This window comes from Labeo rohita, chromosome 10 (genome assembly GCF_022985175.1).
Source record: "Labeo rohita strain BAU-BD-2019 chromosome 10, IGBB_LRoh.1.0, whole genome shotgun sequence".
Lineage (NCBI taxonomy): Eukaryota > Metazoa > Chordata > Actinopteri > Cypriniformes > Cyprinidae > Labeo > Labeo rohita.
In genome coordinates this window covers 22,084,277-22,104,552 of record NC_066878.1, presented here as the reverse complement: position 1 = coordinate 22,104,552, position 20,276 = coordinate 22,084,277, and the positions used below count along the sequence as shown (strand labels likewise).

Genomic DNA, 20,276 nt, shown 5'->3' with positions numbered 1-20,276 from the left:
AATATTGGTTAATGTTATTTTCCCCACTCACATGGCATTGTTCATGTTATTAGAAAAGGAAAATCATTTTGGAGATGGTGGAAGTAATTAGATTTTAGGAAAGCTCATGAAAACAAACATTTTAATTTAGAATAATGTGCATAATAATACCAAAATTAAATAGGGAAAATTCTTATGAAGTAAAATTTTATTTTATGCTGACTTTATTTTATTTATTTTTTTTTTTACTCTCTGATGAGTAAATTCATGGAATTTGTCATTTTCATGGTTGTCATGTGACGTTTTTGTCTCATAAATAAGAGGGGGGTAACAGGGGTAACAAGCCCTAAACTCTTTTCAATGCACTGTCACCTTTTCTGACTGCTATTGACTTTTCATTAAGCTAATGATGACCCTAATGGACACTGAAGCGTAATCTGCTTTATCTGAAAGAGGGTCTGTAATTGCTGGGGATTGGCTGGAGTCGGTGGGGAGGGACTCCTGTGTGTGTGTGTGTGTGTGTGTGTGTGTGAGTGTGTTGTGTGTATCACGGAGGTGTTAGTGTTGATAAGGCCACTTTGAAATGAAGGGTTTTGCGTGAGGCGAGTGCAGGTCGCAGTGAATACTGAGCGCTCTGCCGCCGCGGTCGGGATAATCCGTTTGGTCGATGTGTGGAGTAGCGGTCATGTTTTATGTGAACTGGATGGCTGGAGGCTAAGCAAGAGGTTTGGCTGGAGTTCTGAGACCAGATGTGCTCACAAAGGTGCTCGACTGTCTGAACGTGAATGCTTATTGAAATATCGAGGGGGAATACAGGCTTCCTCGCTGTCGACTGACTGAAAATCACTTTTCCATTATCTTGCTTTTGTCTTCCCTCGTTTGAAGCACGACTCCATTTGAGGATCTTTTGTAGGCCGGCATTCAAAGCAGACACATTGTGGGATGTTCCTACAATGCAGTACATTACTTTATACTGGCTAAAATATTAAACCGACAACTTTGATTGAAGATGGAAATCGTATTTGCTTTATTTATCATGGTATCATAATGAAATTGTGTTGTTATTTTTAATTAAAACTTAAAAAAAGGGCAACACTTTAAATTAGTAAACATATATTCACTAATAACTAGTTGCTTATTAGCATGCACATTACTAGCTGTTTATGAGTACTTATAATGCACATACTACAATAGCTACCTTACTTACTATGTGACGCTCATAGTGAAAATGTGTTCCCTAATCTAAAGTGTTACCAGAAATGGTTTTCGGTAATCATAATAGAAAGGAAATTAAATACAAATTTAAATGAAAAATGCAAATTTAAATTAGAAATGTGGCATCGGCAACTAACTGAAAAAAAAAAAGACAAAAAATAAAAAAAATAAAAAATAATACTACCATGTATGCTACATAAAATAAATAATAAATAAATAAATATCAAAAGCACATAAAATTATTAAAATAAAAAAGTAATGTAAATGTAACAAATTGTATTTAAAATATTAATACATATTAATAAATAAAGTAATTAAATATTAAATACATATTCAATTATGAATAAATACAGTGGCATATAAATCATACTAAAATATCACTGATTAATACATATTAATAGGGTTATTTAAAAAAATATTCAGTTTATTATTATTAGTTTTGCAGGAAAGTACATCATTTTTGGACAGAAAACAGAAACATTACTAAATATTAGCAATGCATTTGATGGATTTTTTTTTTAATTTATATGTTTGTTTGCTTGTTTGTTTTGGTGCTATTAATTGATTTATATCAGTTTATGCAATGTTTGGTATAATTACACAGAATAATACTATAATAAAATGGTAATAACATTGTAATAGAATTGGTAAAATAATCAATATGACTCAGTCCTGCACATTTTTTTTGCCATTGCGTTTTATAATCAAGTTATAATAAGTCTTCTACACCTTTTTTAGAGAAATACATTCTTAAATTACAACACAAACATGTATATATATTTTTTTGTTTCTGTAATGTAATATTCTTTAAGCTACAGAGACAAAAGATTTGCAGGAAGTGACATCATTTTTGGAAGGAAAATGCAAACATCACTAAGTATTAGCAATGCATTTAATGGCTTTTGAGTTTATTTATTTATTTATTGACACTATTAGTTGAATTATATCAATCTATGTAATGTTTGATATAATTACACAGTTTGTTAGGATAGAACAATATTTGGCCGACATACAACTATTTCAATATATGGAATCTGAGGGTGCAAAAAAAAAAAAAAAAAAAAAAAATTAAAAATACTGAGAAAATCACCTTTAAAGTTGTCCAAATTAAGTTCTTAAAAATGCATATTACTAATAATATATATATATATATATATATATATATATATATATATATATATATATATATACAGTACTGTGCAAAAGTCTTCGGCCACTAGTATTTTCATCAGCTAAAAAATGGTTTAAAGTCAGTTAAAGTCGGTCTTTTGCTGTAGTGTGTCAGTAGGAAATTTCAGCTTACATTTCTAAACATTCATTTTGCCATTAATCGTAATAATCCAGTGAGATTTTTGTTTGCACAAGGAGTCTGACAACAGCGAGTGCTCTGCACAGAGATCTGATCTCACCATCATCCAGTCTGTCTGGAATGACATGAAGAAACAGAACAAACTCAGACAGACTAAATCCAGAAGAACTGTGACAAAGTCTCCAGGATGCTTCAAGAAACCTACCTGCAAAGCTGCAGCAGTGTTAAAAGTTTTAGGCACTTGTGTAAAAATGCTGTAAAATGAGGATGCTGTCATAAATAGATTTTCTTTATCAATTACCTTCTATTAACTAAATGAAATCAACATTTGGTGCGACCATTCTTTGCGTTTACAGCAGCTTTTGCCCTAGATTTTTTCAGGTAGCTTTGCAGGTAGGTCTCTTGAAGCATCTTGGAGACGTTGCCACAGTTCTTCTGGATTTACTCTGTTTCAGTTTATTCTGTGTCTTCATGTCATTCCAGAGACAGACTGAATGATGGTGAGATCAGATCTCTGTGTGGAGCACTGGCTGTTGTCAGACTCCTTGTGCAAACAAAAATCTCACTGGATTATTACAATTAATGGCAAACAGAATGTTTGGAAATGTAAACTGATGTTTCCTCCTGACACACTACAGCAACAGATAGAAATAACTTACTTTAAACCATTTTTTAGCTGGTGAAAATACTAGTAGCCTAAAACTTTTGCACAGTACTGTATATATGCATTTAGTACATTTTTAAGGTATTTTTTTGTGCTATTTGTATCACTCTATCTCATTCTATGTTTGATGTAATTACACAGATTAGTATTATAGTAATATGGTAATATTCCTGGTCCTGCACATTTTTTGCCATTGTGTTTAATATTCAAGTTATAATAATTCTGCTGTAATAAATCTCTCAAAAAATACCTTCTTTAATTGCAACACAAACATGTATATTTTTATTCTTTCTGGAAAAAAGAAATGAAATGCTACTGGCTTTGTAGCATCGGTCAGTCAGCTCTTATTTTCATTACTGAGCGCTGTGACAATCAAAGCAATGCTAAACACCATGAAAACTTCAACCCGCTGGTGACCTATAAATCAATATTAGAATAAGGACGTCGCTCCGGCTCACAGACACACAGCGCAGCAACGCAATAACGGGCGCAGGTGCTGCAGGTGCCGTCAGGCTACAAACATTTATTTTCACTTTGCGTGATCCATTATCCTAAACTCTCAGGCCTTTTTTGCAACCTTTACGCACGTCCGCCACATTCTAATTTAGGGAGAAATATTTAACATAATATTTGTGCCTATTTCCGTGCCGATGCGTCTCTGTCACAAAAGCGCAGCAGATGCGGTTACGAGGCGTACAGAAACAGTCTTAGGGTGCTAATTTATTTCACTGGGCCTGCAAGGCTACAGTATTTTCCCCCTGAAGAGACGACTTCAACATCTGCTCAGCTCATTAAGTTACTCTCAAATCAACAGAGGAATTATGCTCTTTAAAACACTATTAATTATGACAAGCAAAATGATAATTTTTGCAGCACAAGGCGAGCTGCCACGCGTAGTCGACAAAGCTTGTGTGCGGAACGCTAGCTCGCTAATGCGAATCTTTACAAAGACGTAGATGACATAAATTCTGTTTTTACTTCACAAGTGCTGGGATTTTTAGAGCCGGGAGCAGATTGTACAGGTTGATCAAATGCTCGCTAATTTCTAGCATCTTCAAGCGGGATCTCAAAACAAACTGAATAGTTTGCAGGTGCGAGTGATTAGCGCGTAGCGTTGGCGCGCCTCTCGAGTGCTTTCCCTGATAGATGTCGACAGACGCACGAGTGGAGGCATTTGCGGAGCTCTTTTTGCAGAATTATTTCGTGAGCCTTGACTTTTCTCTCATTGACAGCTGAGTATGTGACGTATCGGTCTGAAAAGAGTTGTGACACTAAGTATTCTCAAAGCCTCTCAGCAAAGCTCTTCTGGCAAGCGGCTGTGAGCACTTGTGATTTACTAAACTCTGCACTTCCGTCATTGGATTGTCGGAGTCTCTGCAGATGGTGACCTGATCGATATTAGGGAGTAACTAAAAGTAGCAACCTGACTAATTTTCAACTGTGTGACAGTCATGTTTAAAACTGTAGCTTTATTGTTACCAACCAGAAGCATCACATTTTATTATGCATGTAGATTTACATGCTTGCTTAACATGTAGCATCTCACGTACATTGTTAGTGGCTGTTTACGCACCATTATTTTCAACTAAAAATGCAGTTTTAATGCATTCTGGATGTTCATTTAAACAACAGAGTTTTGGGGACCTGAATATGCACTGGAAAAAGTGGTTACACTTTATTTTTATAGTCCACTTTAGACATTCTACTAACTATAAGTAATTTTGCAACTGCATGTCAACTAATTCTCATTCATTTGCAGCTACATGTCTACTAACTCTCAGAACACACACTTAGGTTAGGTTTAGGGTTAGTAGAATAAGTTGACATGTACTTGCAAAGTTTAGAAGAGTGTTAGAAGATATTAAGCAGACAGTCTAATACTCTAATGACTAGTTGACATGTAGTTGCAAAGTTACTTACCGTTAGTAGAATGTCTAAAGTGGACTATCAAAATAAAGTGTTACCTAAAAAGTTTTCACCAGTTTCAACTTAAAAACTTAAGTTTAGCAACTGCCTTAAAATTTTAAGTTAAATCAGCTTAAAAGTACAAGTCATTTCAACTTGTGTAGCACAGGCCCTGGGATGCTCGTCCACGGGTCGTTTTTGGACGATTCATTCATTTTAAATGAATCTTTAATGTGACTCGCGAAGAACGAGTCTCGGGAAGTGATTCGTTCAGTCGCGTATGCGCAACATCCTATTAGGTTCTGTACTGGAATTAGTTCACCTGTTTCGAGTCGTTCGTTCATCTTATGGGGCTGTCACGTGATGCTGATTTTGCTAAAATTAACGAAATGACTCGAAAAAAGATTTGTTAATTTTGCTGAACGATACTCAAAGGTCCAAGTCTGTAAAATGATCCGAACTTCCCATCACTACTACGAAACACATCTTTGAATCGCCACAAGTTCATGTGTACTCCGGCTCAAAAAGGTAGAGTATGTCAAAAAATTCCATCTTATTTTCTCCTACAACTTCAGAATCATCCGACATTGTTGTACCTTTTTGTTTGTAAACAGCATTTGACTGCACTTTCTTGTGGTTCCGCCCACGTTCCTCGTGACCTTTCGATGTGATTCAATAGTACGTGAACGCGCATCCCAGAGCCTGTGCTACACAAGCTTTTGTGCTTAAAAAGTATACACATTTTTATTTTTTGAAAACAATGACCGATTGTTTCGCTAGATAAGACCCTTCTTCCTCGGCTGGGATCATTTAGAGCCTTTGAAGCTGCATTTAAACTACATTTTGGAAGTTCAAAATCAGGGCACCAATGAAGTCCATTATATGGAGAAAAATCCTGTAATGTTTTCCTCAAAAAAACATAATTTCTTCACGACTGAAGACAGAAAGACATGAACATCTTGGATGACAAGGGGGTGAGTAAATTATTTATGAATTGTTGTTCTGGAAGTGGACTTCTCCTTTAAGAAAATACGTGTTGCACTGTCCTAAAATCTGCGCTCTTGTTTCCAGCCAGATGCTATACATAAGGGCAGACACGTTTGGCAAATAGTTAAGATTGTGTTTGGTAGCTCATAGTTCTCAGACCGGGCCTCTGGCTGGCACAGGCGTCTGTTGGCAGTAGTTATATCTCAGGCCTAGATTTGGCCGATGGGCCGCTCGGCTCTGCCAGGGGTTTTTCATCTTGCTTCTCGGCAGGGCTCCCCAAACAACACTTGTTTACAAACACACGGCCTGTTGAGATCCTGGTGTTGGCAGTCATTCGGGGCCGGAGCGGAGGAGATGACCTTTCTTACCCAGATGAAAACCACGGCCCGGCATGCTAACTTCAATTAAATTACATGCAAATATTTGCTTGGAAGATTCCGCCTACACAAAAACCAATACTGCCTGGAGTCAGTGTTGTACAGCCAGGAAGTGATGCGGGCTCTTTTTTTGGTGCTGCTCATGCTAAGCTGGATTCTTGTTGACAGCTGCGATTAACTAAGCTAAAGCGGCGCGGGTTGTGTGAAAAAAAGACTAAAATAGTTCGCTACATGAGTTCGGTGTGGATGTAGTGTCATTTCGTGCTGTTTCGTCGGCTGGCACAGTTTTAAAGCCTTTCTGAGTTAGAAGAATCTCACACTAGATGAAGGCAACACTTCCCATTTGGAGGCATTAATCAGAGTGCGATCATCACACTTCCTTTAACACGTTTCCTGGAGAATGCTGCCGTTCCATCTGTTAACGAACTGAGAGGCGGCGCTTTGGCGGGACCTTTGCACTTTGAGCTGTCATTGGTGACAAGACTGTCAAAGACTTTATTACCTTTGAAGCTGTGTTTTGTTACTCAAGTGTTCTGATTTACTGTGCTCTTTTGGAAATGGAAAAGATCCAGTTCAAGCTGTAAAATAAACAGTATCTGGATTTATCACACTTAGATGGTCCACAATGTACTCCACGAAGCATGCTAGATGAAATTTCTCGCTGAACTAAAAATAGGACTGTGAAATTTCACACAGAGGAAGGTTTTGCTGCTTTTGTGCTGTCATATACAGTAGGTCTGTGCTAAATCTGCACACAGTTGATTTTAGGGGAAGATCTTTGGTATTGGATTTTCATGTAAGGTGAAACGGGGTTTACACTTACATGTAGCTGAAAGTAAGATCAAATCAGACCAAAATACTTTACATGCTGAAAACTATAATAGATCTAATAGACATTTCATGTAATTTTACAGTTAAATGCAGTTAAATTAAAAATTTTGGAAGTGAAAAAGAGGTTGTGTAACCGTGATGGTGTTTTGTGTTTTAGGCTATGTGTGGAAAAGCTACTAGTGATGAACTTTTTATTAATTATGTGTCCACCTGTGTTTTTAAGGTGGATTTATTGTAGTTTTAAGAAAGATTTAGCACTTTACGGTAAACATTCTTAGTTAACCTTAGTAAACTTATATTAGTTAACTTGAACTAGCAAAATTGTAAACATCTTCTAAAGCATTAATTAATTGACTGACTGATTGATTGACTGTAGTTTGACTGCTTTTAATTATATACAAATGACATTCATTCATTCATTCATTCATTCATTCATTCAGTAGTTTGACTAGTTTAATTTATCTCCAAACTACATTTATTTATTTATTGATTGATTGATTGATTGATTGATTGATTGATTGATTGATTGATTGATTTTGACTACTTTAAATTATCTACAAACTGCATTTATTTATTTGTTCATTTATTCACTTATTCATTTATTCATTAATTTATACTATAGTTTGATTACTTTAATTTGTCTGTTTGTTTGTTTGTTTCCTTGCTTGTTTCAACTGCTAATTTATCTAATTTTTAACTAATTTATCTACATTTATTTATTTATTTATTTATTTATTTATTTATTATGTTTGGCTACTTTAATTTGTCTACAAACTACATTTATTTGTTTATTTTTATTTTTATTTTTATTTTGACTACTTTAAATTATCTGCAAACTACATTTATTTATTTATTTATTTATTTATTTATTATTTTATTTATTCATTCATTCGTTCATTCATTCATTCATTCTGTAGTTTGACTAATTTATCTACAAACTACATTTCTTTATTAATTTTGACTAGTTTGACTGCTTTAATTTGTCTATAAACTACATTTATTAATTTGTTTGTTTGTCTGTTTGTTAGTTTTTCGACTGTAGTTTGACTAATTTATCTAGAAACTTCATTTTTTTATTCATTTTGACTGTAATTTGACTGCTTTAATTTGTTTACAAACTACATTTATTTATTTATTTATTTATTTATGACTGTAGTTTGACTACTTTAAAATTACATACAAACTACATTAATTGATTGTAATGTTCTGGCGACCTTGTTTTTTTTTTTGTTTGTTTGTTTTTGTTTTTGTATTTTTATTTTTTTTTTTTCTGAGAACTTTATGAATCTGTTTTGTTTGTTTGTTTGTTGTTACAGTGTATGAACAAAACCTGACTCCTACATGAGTTTACGCAAAAACCTTTTGATCATTTACTTGTCTTTAAACCTATATTTCTTTTCTTTTCTTTTCTTTTCTTTTCTTTTCTTTTCTTTTCTTTTCTTTTCTTTTTAAGCATACAAATCAAATATGTCTCTTTGTATTGAACCACTTCAATACAAATTCATAAAGGTTGTTTTTATGATGTCTTTATGTACTTTTTGAAGCTTAACAAAATGGTGTTGGACTTTTAATGGACAAAACATAAAAATATTATAAAAAAACAACTAAAAACATGAAGATGTATTAAGACTATCTTTATTCTGAATGACATGAGGGAGAGTAAATGCTGACAGAATTTTAATTTGTGAGTGCTTCAGCAGAAAGATCCCATAAACATACATTGAAAGGAAAACTCAACCCACATCTAAGGACCACATTATCATATAAACTCAGTAATTTTTCAGAATAAACACATACATAGCGTGTGATGTGTGAATTACAGCCGTTCAGATTCAGTGTAAATCTGCGGGACATTCCGTGGGCAAATATTTAGCGTGGGCCTATACCTATATTGTGTATGTGTTTGGATATATATTCTCACTCCGTGTCACACAGCATGACTATTTTGTCTGATGGATCCCCTGCTGCTGTTTTTGTTTCTTGCCATCACCAATATAGATCAAAATTCCCAGTGCTGACCTTAAGGATTATTGAGAATCAATAACTCAAAGGGCCGCGTCTCCCGCCTGACTGAAAGTCAAACATTTAACAGGCTGCCAGACCGTTTAAGTGGCCCATCTACCCTCCACAATACCTCTCTTCTCCTGCAGGCCTGAAGATCAGGTTGCCAAGTATACCGTTTCAGGCTTTTAAGATAGGAATGATTACAGTTTTGTCTGAGGAAAAAGGATACAGTTACTCTTTGTTTGGGAAAGAGAGGATGGGGGGAAAGGCTTTTCTTTGCTTTCCTATCATGGGCTTCTATTGAGCTATTGGATCAGCGCCTGAGGGATCGTCCGGAGAACTTAAACGCGATTTATCTCGTGGACACAGTCCGACACTTCTGTTGAGGAATATAAAGCCGGGTTTGATTTCAGCGCTCCACGTATAGACAGATAGGGGCTTTTTTATGTGCGTGACACCAAACACAGCCGACTGGGAGGAAAACTGAGGAGCGAAAGAGAGAGAATTTAGGAGATCAACAATTGAATTGAAAGTTTTAGTTTGCAATGAGTTTTATGTGTTTATTCTTCACAGGATGTGAGTTTTATGAGCTTTTCTTATTTTCTAATCCCTACAGTGCAACGGGGAGCTAGTAACAGTGTAAAGTCTGTCTCAAATGTATATAATATATAAAATCACAAAAAGTAGTTGCACATTAGCCACACAGTATATATGAATCATTAAATCATAAGACACACAAAAAATGCATGTTACCTCATTTTAGCTGTCAGAAAATATGCAAAAGCAAGTGTCTATATTAACATATAGAAGAATCAAATTGGTTCTTTTAGTTTGGATATTTTTAATGATCCAGTGCACAAAACCAGTCTTAATGATTCATATGTACAGTTTGGACTGATCTGGTTTTCAAGTGAGTTATTGAATCAGCAAATTTGGACCTTAAAATGTTCCTTAAAGCTATTTTTGGCATCAGATGATTTGGTATATAGTGCATGTATCATATATGTGACCCTAGACCCTAGACCACACAACCATAAGTATCATGGATACATTTGTAGCAATAGCCAACAATACACTGCATGGGTCAGAATTATCGCAAAAAATATGCAAAATACCATTAGGATATTAAGGAAGGATCATGATCCATGAAAATATTTTGTGAATCCTACCATAAATATATCAAAACTTAAATATTGATTAGAAATATGCATTGCTAAGAAATTCATTTGAACAACTTTAAAGGTGGGTTTCTTAATATTTCGATTTTTTTTTTTTTTTGCACCCTCAGATTCCATATTTTCCAATAGATGTATATTGGCCAAATATTGTCCTATCCTAACAATTCAGCTTTTAGATGATGAATGAATCTCAGGATTTTGTCTAAAATGTTTTTATTTTGTTGTTGTTGTTTTGTTTTTCCTTTTGCTTCCTTCCATAAACCCAATAAATTATATAAATGCTGGAGAAATAAAATAAAATAAAATAAAATAAAATAAAATAAATAAGTAGTAATGATGTTTTACAATAATGTTTTATTATTTTTATGTATTATATATAAATAAATAAATTTCCTACCATAAAAATATGAAAACTTGATTTTTGATTAGTAATATGAATTGCTAAGAACCTCATTTGGACAACTTTAAAGGCAATTTTCTCAATATTTTATTTTATTTTATTTTATTTTATTTTATTTTATTTATTTATTTATTTATTAATTAATAGAAAACTTATTTATTCAGCTTTCAGATGATGTAGAAATCTCAGGAATTTGTCTTGAATGTTTTTATTTTGTTGTTTTTGTTCTTGTTTTTTTCTTAAACAATAAACAATAAAATAAAATAGCTAGCAATAATGTTTCACAATAATATTTTATTATTTTTACATGTGTTTATTATTATTTTTTTATATGTATAATTAAATATATTCTAATAGTTGAATTCTAATGGTTATACCCACAGATTCCAGATTTTCAAATAATTGATTCCTATCCTAACAAACCACATCCATATATTTATCATCAATATATAAACCAAATATTTATTCAGCTTTTGGTTGATGTATAAATCTTAATTTAAAAAAATTGACCCTTATGACTGGTTTTGTGGTGCAGGGTCACATATATGAAATATAGACAATTCAGGTTATACATTAAAATGTAAGGTACAAAAATGTCACTTGCCCATTGAAATCTGTGTAATGCTTTAATTAGCAATATAAACGTACTATTTCAAAACCTTTCTTGCCACATAGAGGTTAAACTCCACTATAATATAACATTGTAAATATTTAACAGAGTTATTGTAAGTTATATCAGTCATACTATTTCATAGAAAAACTATAAAACTATAAAATAATTTCAGACTTGTTGAGAGTGATGTCATGTCTGGGACTTTATGGGAAGGAGGTAAATCAGGACAGATTACACCATGCCTTTTTCATCTACGATAATTATGTTGTACAAACATTAAAGTATGTCATTGCCTGAATCCACGTTCAAAGCGTTTTCTCAAAGCGATCGACTAGTAAAGATGAAAGACATTCTCTCCGATTGTCTCCACCACTGAAGTGTAGAATATTTCAGATTTCTGAATCACTCTTCCTCTGAACTGAATGAAGCACATTCAAGTAATTAGCACAATATGATATCTTCATTTAATTAAGCATTGCTGAGGGGTTGGACTTATCAAATATAAGTCTCGAGTATATAGACTTGGAAACTTCCAAGTGACAATTACAGCACATTGCATCAGGGCTTCACTGCATCACGCAAGAAAATGCATTTTCTGCTTGATTTGAGGTGAAAAGTAAGGTGAGATGTAACTGTTTTGTTCCCAGCTCCGTCTCCTATAACCGTGGTGAAGAAAGGCAAGACGGCGAAGAATAGCATTGCGGTGTCCTGGCAAGAACCCGACAGACCCAACGGCATCATCCTGGAGTATGAGATCAAGTATTTTGAGAAGGTAAATACGACATGCTGTAAACATTCACAGGTTACATTTCACCCCAAAATCAAACGAAACAAAGAAAGAAAAGTCTTGAATACTTAAAAACATATGCTACAGGTCAAATGCCTGTTCTGTTCACCAGGATGGCATTTATTTAATAAAAAAAATACAGTAAAAACAGTAATATTGTAAAATATATTTATAACAATTTAAAATAACTGTTTTCTATGTGAATGTATTGTAAAATGTAATATACTGCTGTGATGTAAAGCTGCATTTTTAACATGATTACTCCAGTCTTCATTCTAATATAATATACTGATCTGCTGCTCAAGAAATGTCTTGTGCTGAATGTTGTCTGTTATGCTTCTTAATGTTTTTTTTTTTTCAAAATACACTGATATTCCAATAATAATAATAATAATAATAACAACAATAACAATAACAACAACAATAATAATAATAATAATAATAATAATCAATAATAATCATAATAATAAAATAAATAAATAAATAAATAAATAAATAAATAAACCCTTTTGATTAATTTTATGAGTTTGCTGAATAAAAGTAAAAGTAAAAACTTTTCAAATACATGCTGTTATCAGATAATCCTGAAAATAAATAAATAAATAAATAAATAAATAAATAAATAAATAAATAAATAAAAATAAATCACGAAAGCAATTTCTGTATTTAAAAATGCAACTGTTGTTAGCCCATATTAGCTCAAGTCAATTAAATGCTACAGCTTTTGCTTTTAATGATGTATTGTAATGTATCGAGTTAATGATGGAATCAATATTAAACTAAGATTAATAAAAAATTTTATTTTATTTCATTTTATTTTATTTTATATTTTATTTTATTTTATATTATATTATTTTTTTGTATTTTATTGTATTTTATTTTATTTTCATAGAAGTCATTGACCCAACATGAAGAAACCCTAATGATCATGTTTTACAGCCTAATTTTAAAATGTTGTAAAGAACTAAATGGCCCAGAAAACTGACCTTGAACCTGAGTTGTCATTGTCCGTGTCACAAATTTGCTTACATTTGATTAGAGAGAAAAAAAAAAAAAGGCTTTATGCCAACATGGTCCAATATTGCACTGGTTGGTTTCCATGGAAGAGAAACTCTTACAAATTCATGTGCAGAAAAGTCAACTGCAAAAATAACCATGTGCACATATTTTTATCCCTAATTTTATCCCTAGATTTTTAACACCAAAAGAGGATTATTGCTGGTGCAAGATGTTGATAAATCTGGCCTTTGCTGTCCTTTTTCAAGCTTGAAATCTCTAGTCCACAGTCAAAAAGCGACCAGTATGTTATTCAAAAGAAACCTATACATCTGACGGGACGATGAGATGATTCCTCTAATGAAGTGACGTTACCAGCAGCAGGGTTGTCGTTGGGCGTCTCAGTCGACCACCCCATGGCGACAACCCTCACAAAGCCCGAAACTAAATCCCGTCTCCGATCGCCATCTCTGATTGCTCCTCACCTTGCAGCATTTGCCGGTTGCTTTGTTGGGCCATTTAAAGACAGAATACGGCTGAAAACGAGCCCTGGCTCCTCATGACCTCAGTGTTTTGGAGCGTTTCTGTGAAACGCTGATACGATGCACTTAGAAAACGAAAGAGCTATGACGAGCCGCAGCCGCTCGTATGAAAGCTAATGGACAGAGCACTTAACACAGGGCTTTAAAACAAAGCCAATGAAGACCGTGAAACCGATCCTCACTACTGGCCACAACACACACACTTTGCCGTTCTCTCATGGGATGTGAGGCCTTTATCCCTCGTTCTCTCCCTCTCTGACCGTTTTTGTCTTCTCTTGTCTTCTGGTGGCTCTATAGGATCAGGAAACGAGCTACACCATCATCAAATCAAAGGAGACGGATGTCTTGGTGGACGGCCTTAAACCTTCCTCAGCGTACATCTTTCAAATCAGAGCACGCACCTCTGCAGGCTACGGAGGGTTCAGTCGCCGCTTCGAGTTTGAAACAAGCCCTTACTGTAAGTGAAACATGATGAAATACATGATGATTTTTTCCTTGCAAGAAAAATTATGTGAACCTATTGGAGTTGGTTGGTTTTCTGCATTGGTCATAAAATGTCATCACAAGTACTCACAAACACAACACACAAACAATTGTAATTGTTCATGTCTTTATTAATAAGACATGGTGGTGTCCGATTCGTGAACGAAGTGATTCTTTTCAGTGAGACTGTTGAAATGTTTGTGAATTGGACTGATTGGATAGCAGCTGTTCTCGAGTCAACAACTCAGATTCAAATGATCCCGTCGAAGCGAATTTCCAGTTAACAACTCAATGATCCAAATGATTCAGTCAGAGCAAGTCTCTAGTTAACGATTAATTGATTCAAATGATCTGGTCAAACGAATATCTAGTTAACAACTCACTGATTCAAATGATCCAGTCAAAGCGAGTCTCCAATTAACGACTCACTGATTCAAATGATACGGTCAAAGCGAGACTCCAGTTATCAACTCACTGATTCAAATGCTCTAATCTGAGTGAGTCTCCAGTTAATGACTCACTGATTCGAATGATTTGGTCTGAGCGAGTCTCCAGTTAATAAACTCAGTAATTCAAATGCTCTTGTCTGAGCGAGTCCCCATTTAACAAATTACTGATTCAAATGATCCAGTCTCCAAGCTGATTCAAGTGATCTGGTATTTATGATCAAGGATCAGTGTGCACAGATATGACCGCACATCATTTGAATTTTAACATGTCTCATAATGTTGGGTGTGTGTAATAATGAATGTTACCATCTAGTTATTTACAGCAATTATCAATGAATTTAGCAAGAAACAAGGTAGTGATTGTGATGAAATGGCACAAAACGGACTCTCAAACCGTTCTGTTGTGTTTCTCTTGTGTGTTCGTTCCAGCAGTAGCGGCCTCCAGTGATCAGGGTCAGGTGCCCATCATCGCCGTCGCTGTTACTGTGGCCATCATCCTCATCGCATTGGTCACAGGTTTCCTGATGAGTGGCAGGTAAGAAGACACCACAACAAAAATTCAAACCATGTGCTTTTAATTTAAAAGGTCCATACCAAAACAATCCAAAGTTCCAAAAATATTTAAAAGCTTGTTTGCTTTAAATGTTGTGAGATGGTTTGTTTTAAATGCCATTTGTGCACAGAAAATATCAGACTGTCATGTGACTTTATGGTAGTGAATAAGCATTTCTATGGACAAAATGCATCTGGAAAACAGCGGAGCTTGCAAAGTGAGCTGTTACGTCATGTTATAAACATGAGACGTGCTTTATATCAAGCGCTTCAAGCAAACTCATAAGCATTTAGCGTGACTTGCCTTGTCAGGTGCTTTGACAGACTTGATTTTCTCAGAACGTAACTTACAATTAAATCTTTATTTACAAATGTTAGAAAGAAAAAGAAAAAAAAGAAAAAAAAAATGCATTAAATATGACATTATGTTTAAAATTTATTTACATTATTTATTCATTTGTTTGTTTGTTTGTTTATTCATTCTTTTGTACTGTTATTTATTTATTTAGTGGCTAACAGTTTATTTATTTATTTATTTATTTATTTATTCATTCATTCATTCATTTGTTCATTCATTTGTACTGTTATTTATTTATTTATTTGTTTGTTTGTTTGTTTGTTTGTTTGTAATGCTATTTGTTTATTTAGTGGCCAACAGTTTATTTATTTATTTATTTATTTATTTATTTATTTATTTATTTGTTTGTTTGTTTGTTTGTTTGTTTGTTTGTTTGTATTTATTAAGTGGCTAACAGTTTATTTCATTCATTCATTCATTCATTCATTCATTCGTTTGTACTGTTATTTATTTATTTAGTGGCATTCATTCATTCATTCATTCATTCATTCATTCGTTTGTACTGTTATTTATTTATTTAGTGGCCAACAGTGTGATCGATCGATCGATCTATCTATCTATTTGATGTTAAACTAATAATGTCAAACCAGTGTAATCAGAAGGAAAACTAATGGAAGATTCTTAAACCTTTTGAAGGTCAGAAAAAAAAAAACAAAACAAAACAAAAAAACAAATTAGAAACATGAAAATGGCTTAATTGTATAATTTATGTTTTAATACTTTTGAACATATAAATTAATTTAGCTGTCGTTTTTGCTGTCACGTGTTGAGCTGGATAAAAACCTCACAGAGGGAATTACAGTCATACGTGTATCTACATCTCTGATCACTGGCCTCAGTTCTACAGTAGAATAAATACACGCCTGTTCACTTCTTAATGTAAACAGCGGTAGGAGATTTGTTTGCATGATCACAAAACACAATGGCAGAGCAAGACGAGGAGCCAACAACAATATCCTGTTTCATACACCCTGTCCTATTTAGCATTTCAAGCACAACATTTTAAAATAGAGACAGTAATGCATGCTATTGTCCTCGCTGGCTAGAGGAAACAAACTGAGATGCGTTTTGTCTATATACAGTAAACAGTCTGCAATTTACTGGAATTACACTGGAAGTGCAGTAGGTGCAAATGTACAAATGTAAACGTGTGTTCATTTTTGTTTGCGCTTATGAAATGCAAAGTTTATTCATAATAGATGAAATATTGAATTAAGAAAGAGATTGTTTGGGAAATAATTTCCTTCACCCAGGGAAGAACTAACCCCCACATGAACTAACCTCAAACAATGTTCGTCTCTCCTCACCCTTCACCCTTGAACCGAGCCGCAGCCTTTAATTCGGCGCTGTCGAGTCCTCGTTGAGATTGACGATTGGCACGAGAGCGAGACCTCAAACACACATCAGCAGGCTGATTTTCTCACGAGCCCCTTGAAAGGCAGTTGAATTGTTTAAGCAAGGGTTAGGATGTCCCTCAAGGGTGTGACGGTTTCAGGCAATTACTCTTAAAGTGTATATCAGCGTATCGTGCGGGCCACAGCCTTGACACTTCCGTCACCTTTCATGTCACAGATGGGTTTGAAGCACGCTCTCTCCTGCAGGAAGCAATCAGGGTTGTTAATAGCCTCTTTGGCCTTACTAGGTCAAGACGTATTCATGAATGAGCTACAAGGGCACCAGCAGAAGGCTATTACAGCAGGCTGTCTGCAGAACAAGCTCCTGCTGGACAGGGCTGTTAGTAAAGCTGTCAGAAAACCATCCTCGCAGACATTTGAAGGTGATGGTGTACAGATTTGGGGTTGAGTCGAGGACACTGGCTGAGAATGTACACAATATCACACTTTATGATGACGAGACTTCTTCAAATACACAAGAAATATCCATGTACAGAACTGCCGTTCTACAACATTTAAAGTACCATTCAAAAGTTTGGAACTGGATTTATTTATTTATTTATTTGCATTAATACTATATTTATTTTATCCAAAAAAATATGAAATAATTATGAAAATATTATGAGGAATATTATGAATATTATTATTTAAAATAACAGATTTCTAATTTTATTTATTTATTTATTTATTTGCAATAAGACTATATTTAGTTTATCAAAAATATTATGAAATTAAGAATAAATTATAAGGGATATTATGAAATATTATTATTTAAAATTGCAGGTTTAATATATTGTGAATGTTGTTTGTTTGTTTGTTTATTTGCATTAAGACTATATTTATTTCAGCTGAAATTTTATTAGATAATTATGAAAATATGAGGAATATTATAAATATTATTATTTAAAATAACAGATTTCTAATGTAATATATTGTGAAATGTTTATTTATTTATTTATTTATTTATTTATTTATTTATTTATTTATTTATTTATTTGCATTACAACTATATTTAGTTTAGTAAAAATATTATGAAATAATTATGAAAATATAAGGAATATTATGAAATATTTAAAATGGCAGATTTCTAATTTAATATATTGTAAAAATTGATTTATTTTTATTTATTTATTTACAGGAATCATTTTAATATGCTGATTCACTGCTGAAATAAATAAATAAATAAATAAATAATGTTGATATTTCATGTTTTTGTGGAAACTCTGATGTTTTTTTTTTTTCGTGGGTCTTTTAAAATATAAAGTTTACGAAGAACACTTACTTACTTACTCTTTTTTTATCAATTTAATATGCCACTTGAATAAAAGTATTAATTTCTAAATAAATAAATAAATAAATAAATAAAAAGAATAATTAATTAATCAATCAATCAATCAATCAATCAATCAATCAATCAATCTTACTGGCCCTAAACCTTTGAACAGTAGTGTATGGTAAGTAAGTAAGTAAGCAATCAAATGTATGTATGTATGTATGTATGTATTTATTTATTTATTTATTTATTTATTTATTTATTTATTTATTTATTTATAAATAAACTGTAAATAAATAAATACATTTTAGATAGATTTATTTCTGTGATGCAATGCTGAATTTTCAGCAGCATTTTTACAGCAATAAATTGCATTTAAACGAGTAAATCTGACCTTATATACATATAAAGCTTATACTCATAACAGTAGCTTTTCTTCCATTTAGGGTTTTGTTTTGTAGCTTAATGGTGGTCCAATCAAATTCATCAGAAGAAAGTGGAGCACATGAAGAGGCGGAGCTTTAGGGTTGACATGCTGGTCAGACTCATCAGCTCTGCATGTGTCTCCCCTGAGGCTGCAGCCATACAGCCAGATCCCACCACACACACACATACACATGAACAACTGGCTACAGTATACCCCTAGAGCAGGGTCAGCCTGAAAGGGAAATGGCTTGTTTGAAATTTTAAAAAACTAGGACAAAAACTGACATTATAGTAAGTATCAGTAAATCTGGTAAATGGTATTTTGTAGACTGTGGGTGAGCTCATAATGAAATACTAGTGTACCGCATAATACTGAGTGCATTCTGCCAAGGAAACAGTATGCACTATGCATATGCACTATATTTGCCAAATACACAATCTCATTTATTTTTACATATTGCATATTTGCATAGTGTTTTCCTGCCAGCGTGCACTCCAAATTATGCAGTACACATGCATTTGTGCATTACATTCAGAAAATTGCCACACTGCAGCATACAGTGTGCAAAAACAGTGTGGTAGTGTGCAGTTTGCAATAATATTGCAATAGTTTATAGTAATCATTTCAAATAATAACGTTATAAAAGTATTATTTTATAATAATTAATATTTTATGCAATATATTCCACTCATCTTGCTTGCAAAATAGAAGATGATATACAATGTTCATAAACAGGCAGTATCTCAGATCTGAAGTGGATGTTCCTTGTTTCTTCAGTTCATTGTGTGTGAATGTTCACTTTCTTCTTTCACACACACACAAACACACTGATAAAGCAGTGATGCATTCATTCACTTAAGACTGCTGCTGTCATACTGATGTGTGTGTTTTTGGATAGTCCTCTCTGGAGGATTCATGTGCTGAAAACAGATAAAACCATTACCATCCCATATCCACTCTGTTTACCAGCCCTGCTTTATCTATCAGGCTGTTCAATTAACAGCATTGCATCTAAAAATGAGAGGAATTGAGTGCAGGGTTGTTTTTCAGAGAAATGGCTTTTAGAGAAAGGCAACCGTGTTTTATAAAGAGTAACACAGGTCTTCTTTTTCACAGACGCTGTGGCTACAGCAAAGCCAAACAAGATCCAGACGAGGAAAAGATGCACTTCCACAATGGACACAGTAAGTCTAAATGAAACAGACAGACAGACACGTTTGGGTTCAGCCAGAGTTCAGTGGGCTAGTCTCATCCTATCATAAGCTCAGCAATTACATCAGGGCGGTTTGGCATAAAAAGATTTTTGTTTTAACAACACTTTTATAGTTTTTTGTTTGTTTGTTTGTTTAGTTAACTTAATTAAAAATCTCATTTTTTTTTTTTTTATTATTATTATTATTATTATTATTATTATTATTATTATTATTATTATTATGTACTTTGCCTTTTTGTAATATCAAGTAATTGTAATAATTAATTATTTTTTGTTGTAATATTTTTATATATGTAAATATAGTACACACTGAAAAAATAAATAAATGTTGCTATAAATT

General features: G+C 33.4%; 1 protein-coding gene across 2 annotated transcripts in view; it reads left to right on the top strand.

Moving 5' to 3' along the window:
* The window catches only part of LOC127172074 (ephrin type-A receptor 5), a 96,643-nt gene that overhangs the window by 54,312 nt on the left and 22,055 nt on the right, over nt 1-20,276 (top strand). Inside the window, exons 6-9 of one of the 2 annotated variants that reach the window (XM_051121141.1) lie at nt 12,110-12,234; nt 14,085-14,244; nt 15,152-15,254; nt 19,840-19,907. In XM_051121141.1, coding sequence (XP_050977098.1) covers nt 12,110-12,234; nt 14,085-14,244; nt 15,152-15,254; nt 19,840-19,907 — 456 coding nt within the window. Of the gene's footprint in view, nt 1-12,109; nt 12,235-14,084; nt 14,245-15,148; nt 15,255-19,839; nt 19,908-20,276 lie in introns of both variants that reach the window. The other variant, XM_051121140.1, reaches the window with a different exon arrangement.